Here is a 12,806-nt window from a genome sequence, read left to right on the forward strand (position 1 = left end):
GCTAAACTACTAAACAAACAAACTAAAAACCTTAGCCTGAGATTATAATTTTGAATCCACAGTGAACAAATTAAGAGGAGTGTGTGTGTGTGGGGGGGGGGGCATCTACAATTAACGTGAATTGTAATGCACATTTTAGATCTGCCTAATATTATAATTTTGAATCCACAGTGAACAAATTAAGAGGAATGTGGGGGAGGGGGTATCTACAATTAACGTGATTTATAATGCACATTTTAGTCTGTTTCATTTCTGTGTATTATTGCAATCTATATTAAGTTAAAATCGAGTTTTATGACAAACTGTAGTACTATATTATGGCCAATGCATGTTTTTGGTTGCTTTCGTGGTCGTCTTTAAGACAAACTATTTTTGAGCACACTTGGATTATCTACTATCGAGCTGTTAGTTATGTAGATACAAGGTTTTTTTTTATTCATGTACTTTACATGCTCTATGTAAATACATTTTCACATTTGTATTAGGTTTTAACGCCTCGTCTGTAATTGATTTTTTGATCATTTTAATATTCTTGTGTTTTGTTCGAGACAAATAGCTTAAAACTTAGTATAAAAAGAAACACATGTATTCCCATTTGTAGTTTAAATATTTATACATAATTCTTTGTAATTAATTTGCGATGTCGTTTTTTTTCTTCATGTATCTGTTCTTCACTCACAGTAAGTTATATGTATAAGACCTAGATTATACATGTATAATAAAAAATTAATTTTATAAAGACAAGTAGGGATCGATATATACGTTACCTAGCTAGCTATAGTAATATAGAAAGTTTTAATGCCACAAAAAGTATGGAAACAAGAAAGCCAAAACTACAAAAACTGAGTTATTTAAAATGAAAACAAAAAATCTCTACTTTGGCAAATCACTATAATTATGTTAGTCTGAGTCAAAGCAGAAATATAAATCTTGAAATTTTAAGTAACTCAGTTTTGTAGTTTTGACGTTCTTGTTTCAATATTTTTTGTAGCATTAAAATCAACTTTCTATATTACTATAGCTAGCTAGGTTAAGCACATATCGATCCCCGCTTGTCTTTATAAAATTTACAATTTTTTTATTATTATTCTTGTTTGTTTCCTTTTTGTTAGCTATATTTTTGTGCGCCAGCAATACCAAGTGTGGGGCGCACGTATACCCACTTCGATTTTATTAGTCATCAGGATCTCTACTAACCTACCCTTAAATGAATTTTCATCTAAGTAAATTACTTTTCCAGACAAGCGTACAAAAAAAAAAAAAGACGAACCTTATCGCTCTAATTTCTTCACAGAACTCTTCCGTCTGTGGTCCCAATAATTCATTTCTTGTACCGAGAAGGATAGTAGTGTGTATGTGTGTGTGAGTGTGTGTATATATATAAACGGAAGATGCCCTGCTTTGGGCACATAATTAGGTTGAAGTGAAATTTGATTCACTCCTTAAACACGTATGTAGCGATTTAGGCGGCTTTGTAAGTACAATAAGCTTTAGTTTTGCTCAGCTAATACTGTGAAATAGTCACTTTTAATATTTAGACATTTTAAGGGTGGTTTTAAACGGACGATGTTTATGGTCGCCATTTTGTTTCATCACGATTCCTGCTATTAAGTATACTACAGTACTTAATGATAGTACACCTCTGGGTGCTAGGGCTAACCGCTTAGGTTAAGGAATAACTATTAGGACTGCGTTTAAAACGTCATCACATATCGTGGCGCATAGATTAAGGAGTTGAGCTGTCAGAAGTAGGGTGTATTATAATCAACAGATCATCTGTACTTAGGTGCTGCTTGGGTTAAAGGGTTACCTGTTAGGACTGTATTTTAAACGTCATCACATATCCCGTGTAATTACGTACCACATAGGTTAAGGAGTCGAACCTGTCAGATGTAGGATGTGGTATAATCTGTAGATCACATGTACTTGGGTAACGCTTATATGAAGGTGGTAGCTCAATAAGAAATAGATGGTATTATAACCAGTAGATTACATATGCTTAGAACCGCTGAAGTTGGGTTACAGTTAGACGTTGGTGTAAAGACTAAAACAAAATAGGCAGTGTACATATGTGTGTACCACTTAGAGACTTAGATTGAGGGGTATAACTTTTATAACTATTGTATAATAAATACCAGCGTTTTTTTGAATACCTTAACTAAGAAATGTGCGAGGAGAAGCATTCATTTATAAGCTGGACATGAAAAACGAGCATACATGTACAGAATTATCTCCATTCAGGTAAAATATGATATCGATTTATATATAGTACTAGAAATAATCGTGTGGATAATTAGATGATACACACACACACATGAATCACAAACAATATGTAATTGCAACCAAGTAGTCGTATTATTAGTACAATACATTATTTCAACAAATATCAAAAAGGTAACTTGTACAATGCACCAGTATGTCTTTTTTTATGCTACCATAACTTTGTCAATTTAGGATTGTAAAATATTGTTCCGAATCTCCTATATTACTCCCCACAATTCAGCAAGTTGTTTGATTGTAGTTTTACTGTACCAGTTTTTTCATATAAACCCATACAGCCTTAATAGTATTTATATTCGGACTTTGTGTAGGCCAAGCCATGGTTGGGAGTGTTCCATCGGTCTTCTTTTCCTTACATTTGTCGTTTCATCACTTTTGCTGCATGCTTGAGATCACTATCTTGCTGAAACTGAATTGCTATCCAACAGGTCTTGTTATTGAGGGAATAACACGATGGATAAGAATCTGTTTGTACATACCATCAGTTAAGATACGATCAATATTGTTTAGTTTCAGAACCACTGACTAAGATGCAGTCATCACTTGTATCGGTCGACTAGCATGCTTCACTCTTTACGTTTTATGTTTACAGTAATGTTGTTGTTTTTCTTCATGCTATCGAAGAAAATTTAATTGAACGTTACCAGATAGCTTGAATATGGATTCATCTGTAGAGAGCATCCAGGACTAACTTTGCTCATCCCATTTGTTGAAGTCTGATGCTCATTTCAGCCTTTTGGTTTGGTTATATCTTCTAAAAAAAGTGTTTTTAGGCAGCTATACATTCATATGAGGCCATTTCATACTAATGTGTATCTGACTGTTCTAAAGGTGACACTTAAACCTGTATTTACAGCTAGGTCATTGGCAAGATCTCTGCTGTATTATCATGTTTCAAATAAAAAGCATGTTCTGAGTTATTTACTTTTTACTTTTGAATATTTTGGGCTTTCTACCTCTATGGCTTCTGTTGTTTTCAACAACACTAGTTTCTCGTATCCTATTCAGAGTTTCTATACAGCTCGTACTGAAACATAAAATTTTACCTCAAACTATGGCATGGAGCAGCCTTCATCAGCCCAAAACTTTGATTTCTGCACTTTTTTTCATGTGCCATTTTCTCCTGGGAAACGTTAGTGCAATAACAACACTACTGTTGCAAATAATAATAGATAATATGATATTGGCATTGTCTGATTGGACGGAAGGCAGACACTCATAGTGTAAACTTTCAACACGTGCAGTTCGTATTCATCAAGTTGAAGGGGGAGAAATATCTGCGACTTATCTTATTCACTGTTTTGCTAATCATTTCCAATACTGTATATCGCTTAGTAATATGGCAGGGACGCTAAAGTAATGATCTGTTTATCATACTACACCCTGTTTACGAAAGTTCGACTCTGAGTTATGCAGTATAAAGTACGCATGATCTGTGGTAACGTTTCGACCCTAGTTCTTATTGTTCCCCATAGCGGGACACTTGCTGTAGTGAAAATTTGACCAAATAATGGAATCTTCCAAGGTTCTTTTAACACTACGATATGTTTATATACATGTTGATAGTTTGATAATATGTCTAAGTTTAATGAACAGTGTATTTGTAACCCGTATACTATAGAAAGATGTCATAGTTGCTTTATATATGCCAGTACTTTAAAATTTTCAAATAATTATGAGACAACGGCTTTACGAGTAAAACTGCTCACGTAACACACATTTAATGAACCTATTACATTACCTAGCTATATAGGTTCAAGGAATTTGGCTAATTTGTAACTGTACGTTGCTGAAAGGATATATACATACGTGTGTGTATGTTTTCTGTGTATAGATATATATATCGATATAAACTAAATAAATATTGTCTTAGAAATTATCTAGCAATTATAATTGTTGCAAAATAGACAATTATATTGTGGAGCACGATAACCTTTTATATTTTTGTCATTGATGACTATAGAATTGTTATTATCGTTTACAATTCTATCAAAGCATATTTTACTGGCGGGACCGCTACTAATATCCAAAATTATACTTCTAATTACCCTTCAATGAATATTATAAAGATTGTTTTTTTTTTCAAACTGTAAGTGATATGGCCTATTTAATTAACAAAACAGTTTATGTTAATATAAATTGATATTTTTGTATAAAGACACGTATTTATAAAACATTTTCTGGACAGAAATGCAAGTATCGGGAAGACGATTTACCTCCTCCTCCGATGCCAGCCGAGTTCAAAGAGATATCTAATATAGATGGAATGAGCAGGGTTAAAGGAGATGTAGTTTCTGCTGGTTATGGCACAGACGTTTCTGACTCCCCCATGAAGGTAAGCTATTTTATGTACCTGGTATTAGACTGTATACCCCGTTTACACATACGTGAACAGTATGATGATAAGAAGGATGGGTTGGTAGATAGATTATTTCAGATACGTTTGAAATAACTGTTTAGCGAAGACGACTCACGCGTCATCTAGCGGCTGCTTTAATAGTACTTACCAAATCGCCTCTTTAACATCACACTTTATGAAATCTTCGGGAGTTTAAAGCTTACAATTAGCCGTGTTTCTTCTCTTTGATATCAGATCATCTTAATTGGTGAAATAATTTAATATTTGTTTACCGCTCATGCTTTATTATGTATTAGTTCAGATAAATGGCCAAATGTAATGGTAAAAGTTTTATGAAGTTTATTACTAGTAATATCAACGCCTGTGATATCATGACAGTCGAACATAATACAGGAAGAGATGTTGTATCCAGTCGCTTGTAATTATTTGTTGAAAACATTATTACATATTAGTTAGATTGAATATTTTTTACTGCAGCTGATAAAATACGCATCCATGTTCGTCAATCATGAAATACACCGAATACAAACAAGTGATACAAATTGTTGATACACAGGATTAGTACAGTACTGTATTTTAGTATGATACAAAGCTCATAATTACCGCGTATAGTAAACTTTGCAAACGCGTTAACTTCAAAAACTTAGGATACCGTTTCTTACCAGGATAGCTTTCGGGAATTATAAACATATGTTTTTTAGGCCATGTATATGGTGCAACATGACTCTCTTGTAGAACGTGGCAAAGTTTGCAACACATTTGACACATTTTTTTTTTGCTCTATATTTACTACATTTATTACATTCCTCTTGAGCCTGAAACATCAATGATGCTAGGACACTAACTATACAGGAATAACTACTGAAAAAGTTATATTCGCTGATATATGTTGATAACGCTTGTATTACCTTATTGAAATTTAATTATAATGATGTCTCTTGATAAAAACTTTTCATCGATGTGGTGAATTTCTGGGAAAGTAAAGTGCACGTGAAATTTTGGGAAGAAATATAGTAATGCTCATGATTTAAAACGAGGACAATTTATTGCAATCGATAATTACCTTGTTTCTTTAAAACGTAACCCAAAATTGGGCTCACTAAACCTATTAGCTGTTGTTCATATGAAAACGAGCCTATTATATATGTATCCATACATAGGCTCTTCATTTGGCAGAATGCTTGAGCAGCAGCAGCAGAAAAGCTACTTTCTATCAGATCTGCCGCTTGGAGCGCTGCGGTTAGCACAATTAAACTTATTTACTCAATAATATCAAACTAATTAAAATTCGAATAATTGTGATGAAAATTAATGTAGAATATGGAGACTGATAAAAAACTGTAATTCTGTTATATTAATTTAATAATACCTTTCATTATTCTCCTATGGGTCAGCAGTAAGTTTATAGACTTACAACGCTAAAATCCGGGGTTTGTTTCCTAGCGGTAGATATAGTGCAGATTTCCTAATGTATAGCTTTGCGCTAAAAAGCAAATAAACAATACTTTAATATAAGTTTAACATAACAGCAAATGTACAACGTTTCGACAAGGTTTGTTAAACTTATATTAAAGTTTTTCTTCATTACCTATTCAAGCCCTCTCCAAGCATTATTAGTCTCAAAATGGGTTCCTCGTCATTGAATTCGAAAATGAAGATAAACAATATTTTGATCTCGGGGAAATAGCTTTAGTGCAATAACACGGAATAATTACATATAAACTTGTTTAAGAAAAAAGATCTGCTTTGTAACACATCATGTACGTAAAATATTCAGTGGCGAAAAAAATAGGGATCTTTTGTCTTGACATTAAATATTAGAAACTTGGGAGTTTAACCTGACATTGTAACCAACGAAATTAAAAGGGAACTCCGCCTCTGACATATTTGTACATTATGCGACTGTTTTATGTCTGCTTATTTATATCTGTTTGCTAAAGAACATAATTATGTAATAATAGCCATAAAACGAGATAATAAATATGGGACTACTTTCTGTCGCGCGTTCCATGTTTACACCACACAGGTTGTGTAATGGCTCGTTATATACTCTTCTATTCCTCCGAGTATTAGTTTAGAAGCTAGTAGAAGGGATGTTGTTCATAAAATACAGAGGAAGGAATCAACAGAATTAAACTTAGAAATATATCTAACAGTACAACGTCTTTTATTGAACTGTGCAATGAATGAAAAAAATAAAAATGGTGTGTGTGTTTGAAACGGGCATAATTACCTCGAGCACACCTGAATTGGATGTCTTTTTTTTTTCTATACGTCATCAATAAAAGGCTTATTCAAGCAACGTAAAGAAAACAGTTGAATTTGGCTGCGGTTAAGAGCTTTATATTAAGTTTAATTAAAAATGCGAATCAGGTAAAACTCTGAAGTGTATTAGCAAAAAATAATAACGAAAACGAAGAGCCCTAATGATGACGTCAGCTACTCTTACACGCATTTGCCTCGATCGCTGTGCTGGATTATACATATATATAGTGAAATTGCTAAAGAGATAAGGCCACTGTTATAGAAATCCAATTCTTCCTGTTAAGATTTTATGCATGTGTGTGTCAAAAGACAGCGAGAGCGAATTAAAATAAAAGGCCGACCAACTGAGTTACATTCGAGAGGAGGCTGAAAATTGTTTGACTGTAAAGGCAGATATTAATAAAAAAAAAGAAAAGAGATGGTTTATGCAAGGTAATCAGGTGAGGTCAGTTACGCTAGTTATTTTTTGTGATGAAGGGCATTCATGCGACTGACTGAGAAAGAGGTGGTAAGCTGTACTTTGATAGATATCTATTACATATTGCCTACCAGTGGCACAGCGGACTTATAACGCTAGAAACCGGGTTTGGATACCTGCGGTGGGCAGGTCACAGAGAGCCTGTTGTGTAGCTTTGTGTTGAAGAATAAACAAACGTGCGTATCTTTCCCCGCGCATGGACGTCACAGCATAGAGGACGAATGGTGAAGACGAAGGTCTGTTTGTTGACTTTCGCCCAAAGCTACTCATGGGCTGTATGCACTATCCGTTCCTAATTTTAGGGAAGGCACCTAGTCAACACCATCAACCGCCAACTCTTGGGCTATTTTTGTTAGACCTAATAGTGGGATTTGACTACCACTTTTATAACACACCCACAGCTCCAAAATGTTGAGCGTAATTTATTTTATTTGGTGGTAAAGGAACTTGATTTGATGATTCTCAGATCCATAGGCCGGCACACTAATCACTGGCCCCTCAGCCCAGAAGATAAAGGGGGATGGCGGTCACCGGAATTCGCCGTTATATAAAGGAAACTATTTTTGATCCATTTAATGTTTTTAGTTGCTGTTTTCAACATCCGGTGTTCTCCTTTAATAATATGTTTCTAGAATTCACTTAAAAAAAAAGAATTAAGTTGTTTGTTTTTTCTAGAAGTATTTATGAAATTATGAGCTATAATTTATAAATCAGCGAAAATACACGAGATACTATTATACAGACTCCCTTTGGGTCAGCGGTACGTTACGAACTTGCATCGCTAAAATCTGGGGTTCGATTCTCCGCGGTAGCCAGAGCGCAAATAGCCTATTGTGTAGGTTTGCGCTGAAAAATACAAACACAAAATATAGTAGAAACTTAAAGAGAAAAACAACAGGTAATAATAATGAAACACCTTAATTGTGAAGGAAAAGAGCTATCAGAAATGTTCTCTTGTCACATAACGTGTACAATCACAAAAATGAAACAACAGGAACGGAAGATGAAAATAAAATGTTATTATTGATGTTTCATCTTTTCACGTGCTTCTGATGAAAAGTAACACACACACACATCAATAGCCGTGAAGAGAAAGGTATCTGTGTAAGTTGAAACCTTACTTGCAATATTTATGTAAATAGTTTTGAGTACTTATATGTTTTGTCGTTGTTCTTCTGTTACGTGAAGTTCAAAATGATTCATCCATATACCTGACTTGCCAAAATCTACTTCAGGATAATAGAACACCTATACTCTAACATTGGTTTTATTTATAATTGAAAAACTACGAAATGGTTACATCTCGTTATTTTACCTTAGCGGAAGTGACGCCAACGGAAGTCTGACTTGCCCAAACCTACTTTTGTCTACCATGAAGCATATGTACAATCACGCTTGTATACAGCAGTTCGGAGCTGTATACTATGATTTTCAAGTGAAAAATCGACTGATTTAACTCGTAAAACAGCGAAGAGATGGAGTGTTTAGTTTAACGAACCTTTACCTTCTGTGATTTTCCACACTCAGATTTGTTGGCTCGTTATGATCTCGGTCTGAATAGATTGTTTCATCCCCGACTAGTCAAATATCTCCAGGCTAAGCGTGTGACGCGTCGAGCTAAGAGGTGAATGCATTCGTACCTGTTGAGTTTAGTGTAAAAAGGAGGGAGTTCTGGGTGCTACAGATACGTCTCATCTACTTTTTTAGAAAGTGTTAAAAACGCATTCCTGTGGAACTTACATAAGTAGGAAATAACACTAATACTAATGGGAATACCTTTAAGTGCTACTGCTTCACCCCAGTCCCGGAACTCCAGACGTCTCGATCAACTGCTGTTTCATTCACACGTAAAACAAGCTTCTCCTAAACGTTGTGTTAAACACGCAGAAAAGGTATTGTTTTTCATTGTGTCTCCAGCTCCGTTTATGATAGTCGAACTTAGGAACCATTATCTGTCGGCAGTTTAGAACTCGAAATTGTGGTTCAGTTTTGTTTTACGGTTTTGTAGTTATAACTGAGATGCATGTCATATTGTGGTAATGTAGTGTTTTTATGATTGATATTGTAATTATCAATTTTCCAATACAAAGTTTTGACAATAAACGTATTTTAAAAATTATGTATGGAAATGTAAATGCTAGATTACAAACTTAAAAATTATATATATAGTTAAAATGCTGGGAGGAAAAAAATAATCCATTTTATTTTTTAACTCGCTGTTAGAAACAATGAATTGTTTAACATTTAGTAGCCCCTCCCCAGTGGCACAGTGCCTGTGGACTTTACACCGCTAGAAACCGGGTTTCGATACCCGTGGTGGGCAGAGCACAGATAGCCCATTATGTCGCCTTGTGCTTAATTACAAACAAAAAAACATTTAGTAATAAGTAACTCGTAAAATAAGATTTTGAATACTTTTCTAGTAAGAAAAAATTCAACTCTAAATGTTACCTAATGTTTTAATACCAGAAGCTTTCAGCCCCCAGTGGCTCAGCGTTAAGTCTGAAGGCTTATAAAACCATGGTTTTGATACCCATGGTGAGCAAAGCACAGATGCCTATTGTGTAGCTTTGTGCTTAACAACAAACAAACAAAAATAGTAGTATTTGATTATTTGCCTAGATTATTTTATTTTCTCTGTTTATAAAGAAAAAAGTGTATATGTATGTATGTATGTATGTGTGTGAGTGTGTGTGTATATATATATATATATATGTGTATGTGTGTGTGTATATATATATGTATGTGTGTGTGTGTATATATGTGTGTGTGCGTGTATATAGTTTAGGTTACAGTATTTTATTAAATTCTAGCTATTTGTAAAATAGGTAACATTGCGTTATTCCCATAGAGGGCGCTAGTAAAGAAGATTTTTGACCACGCGAATTAGTAATTGATTGGCAGGGTCTACTTCCCTTATGGTTTTGGTATGTTTTGATACTATCTGGGGAAATGAACCTCTTTTTAGTGTTAGAAAGAAAAAAAGAAGAAGAAAAAACTTTTCGAAATGGTTTCATGCCGGACATATCTGAACGAATTTTATCAGCATGAAAAGTTTGACAAAGAATATATTTTATTTTGATTCATATTTTATAATTAGTATTAATTAACAAAGGTATTTTATGGTTTATAAAAATCTGAAAAAGACCCATCTATTGTAGAACGACGATGTGTTACAAAATATTCATTTGTTGTACAATATGTACTTTCGATAAAAAAAAAAAAAGATGTGCACATCTATTTTCGCATGCTCTATTCTTACAGGTAAGTGTCAGAAACTTGTAGGTTTTCCCTAGCTTTAGTTCTGGGGTAATTATAATACCAACCTTAGTTTGAAAGGCAATGCGGTGCACACACGCTGTATACATGATAGGTAAATCAGTCGTCTTTCGTTCGTAATCTCGAAATATTGTCATTTAAATGTAAAGTCGTACGCAGCGAAATAATTTAGAAACCTTTGACTGTATGAATAAAGCAGTGGCGTCTGCCAAATATTTAAATGTTTTCTTTAACTTGAACTTATGCATCCTGGAAAATAAAACTCAACATTGGAATTTTACGTGTAAAATACTAATAAAATAAGAGATTAAATATGAATTATTAGCTTGAGTAATAGATCAAAATCCTGTAACCGTAGAACTCTCGATAATTCAGATCATAAACTAAATATTAAATATTCTTATGAAGGTGTTCATGCTTAATTATAAAAAGGCCCGGCATGGCCAGGTGGTTAGGGCGCTCGACTCGCAATCGGAGGGTCACGGGTTCGAATCCCCGTCACATTAAAACATGTTCGCCCTTTCAGCCGTGGGGGCGTTATAATGTGACGGCCAATCCCACTATTCGTTGGTAAAAGAGTAGCCCAAGAGTTGGCGGTGGGTGATGACGACTAGCTGCCTTCCCTCTAGTCTTACGCTGCTAAATTAGGGACGGTTAGCACAAATAGCCCGCGTGTAGCTTTGCGCGAAATTCAAACCAAACTAATTAATAAAACGTGTGATATTTGTTCTAAGATACCTAATGTCTTTGATGGCATAATATAGTGATGATTTATGTAAAATAGCGTCAACTACAGGTGGATAATGTTGCTGGTAAATTGCCGTAAGTTGAATCGAATATTAAGTAGTTACCATCGAAATCTTGTCCAAATCTATTTCAAGGGAAGATGAAAAACAATAGAGAACAAGGCCTCGATTATTTCATGATTGATTATACGCGTTAAAAGTTCATTAGCTACTTTTGCTTGTAGGACACGATGTACGGTTTCAACTCAATCGGCCATATTTATATGGTCCATTTATTAGATACAGGAAATGCCCGCAGGAATTCGGAGGACGTTTTCTTTTTTACTTGCAACCTAAATAATGAACCTAAATGCACAATGGAAAATACCAGGAATGACATTTGTTGCAAACTTCAAACTTATATAAAATGGCAGGAAGGTAAATTGATAAGTTATGTATTCAGACATGAACGCGACAAAAGGCTCAGGTGGTAAAGCTATTTATTTACCAGCTGTGTTGTGTACACACACACACACACGTGTTCTCTCTCTCTCTCTCTCCGAGATAAACCGATTTATCAGCAATTCATAAAGTACAATTACTTACTATTGTCAGAAATATGGTACTGCTATGCATAGTGATTGTGAAGAGAACTCTTAAGTTAAGATATAATGCGCGATGGCCCAGCATGGACAGGTGGTTAAGGCGCTCAACTCGCAATCTGCGAGTTGGATTCCCGTCCCACCAAACATGCTCGCCCTGTCAGCCGTGGGAGCGTTATTAAGTTGTGGTCAATCCCACTATTCGTTGGTAAAAGAGTAGCCCAAGTGTTGGCGGTGGGTGGTGATGACTTGCTGCCTTCCCTCTAGTCTTACACTGCTAAATTAGATACGGCTAGCGCACATAGCCCTCGTGTAGCTTTGCGCAAAATTTAAAAAAATCAAACCTAATGCGTAATGTTGTGGATAACAACAAAACTTTTACAACTTCGTGTTTCAGATCTTTTTGAACAGTTCTTTATCTTTTTATTGACACATAGAGTTAAAATTTCTATGTCATGCATAGTAGCCTGTACGATCACCAAAGGAATTTTTAAAATAACTGCATACTAATTACTAACTAGTTCTTTCCTTTGTTTTGACCACCGATCTGCTGCTCTTCAGGGAAGTCCATAGAAGGACTATTTCCGTGTTGGTAGAACCAGGGATTCGATGATGGTTCTTCTTCATGGAAGTCTGGTGTTGTTACCCATTCGACTGGGGTCTTCCAGTACTAGCATCAAGGTTGTCTGCTAGTAATTAAGTGGTACCGTTTATTGAAAAAAAATATATTTTTTAAGAACTCCATCTTCTCAATACTACATTTATAAATTACACCAATAAAGATATAATCAAACCCCCACGTACAGTACTAGTGAAAG

At 34.8% G+C, this 12,806-nt stretch overlaps 1 protein-coding gene across 7 annotated transcripts in view; it reads left to right on the forward strand.

Moving 5' to 3' along the window:
* LOC106478764 (disks large homolog 1-like) overlaps positions 1-12,806 on the forward strand; it is a 124,391-nt gene that overhangs the window by 33,920 nt on the left and 77,665 nt on the right. For 5 of the 7 annotated variants that reach the window (XM_022382404.1, XM_022382405.1, XM_013939326.2 and 2 more), the window contains one exon: positions 4,469-4,615. In XM_022382404.1, the coding sequence (XP_022238112.1) occupies positions 4,469-4,615 (147 nt within the window). Of the gene's footprint in view, positions 1-4,468; positions 4,616-8,778; positions 9,275-12,806 lie in introns of those variants that run through there. The other 2 variants (XM_022382408.1, XM_022382409.1) reach the window with 1 other exon arrangement.

This window comes from Limulus polyphemus, unplaced genomic scaffold, assembly GCF_000517525.1.
Source record: "Limulus polyphemus unplaced genomic scaffold, Limulus_polyphemus-2.1.2 Scaffold247, whole genome shotgun sequence".
NCBI lineage: Eukaryota > Metazoa > Arthropoda > Merostomata > Xiphosura > Limulidae > Limulus > Limulus polyphemus.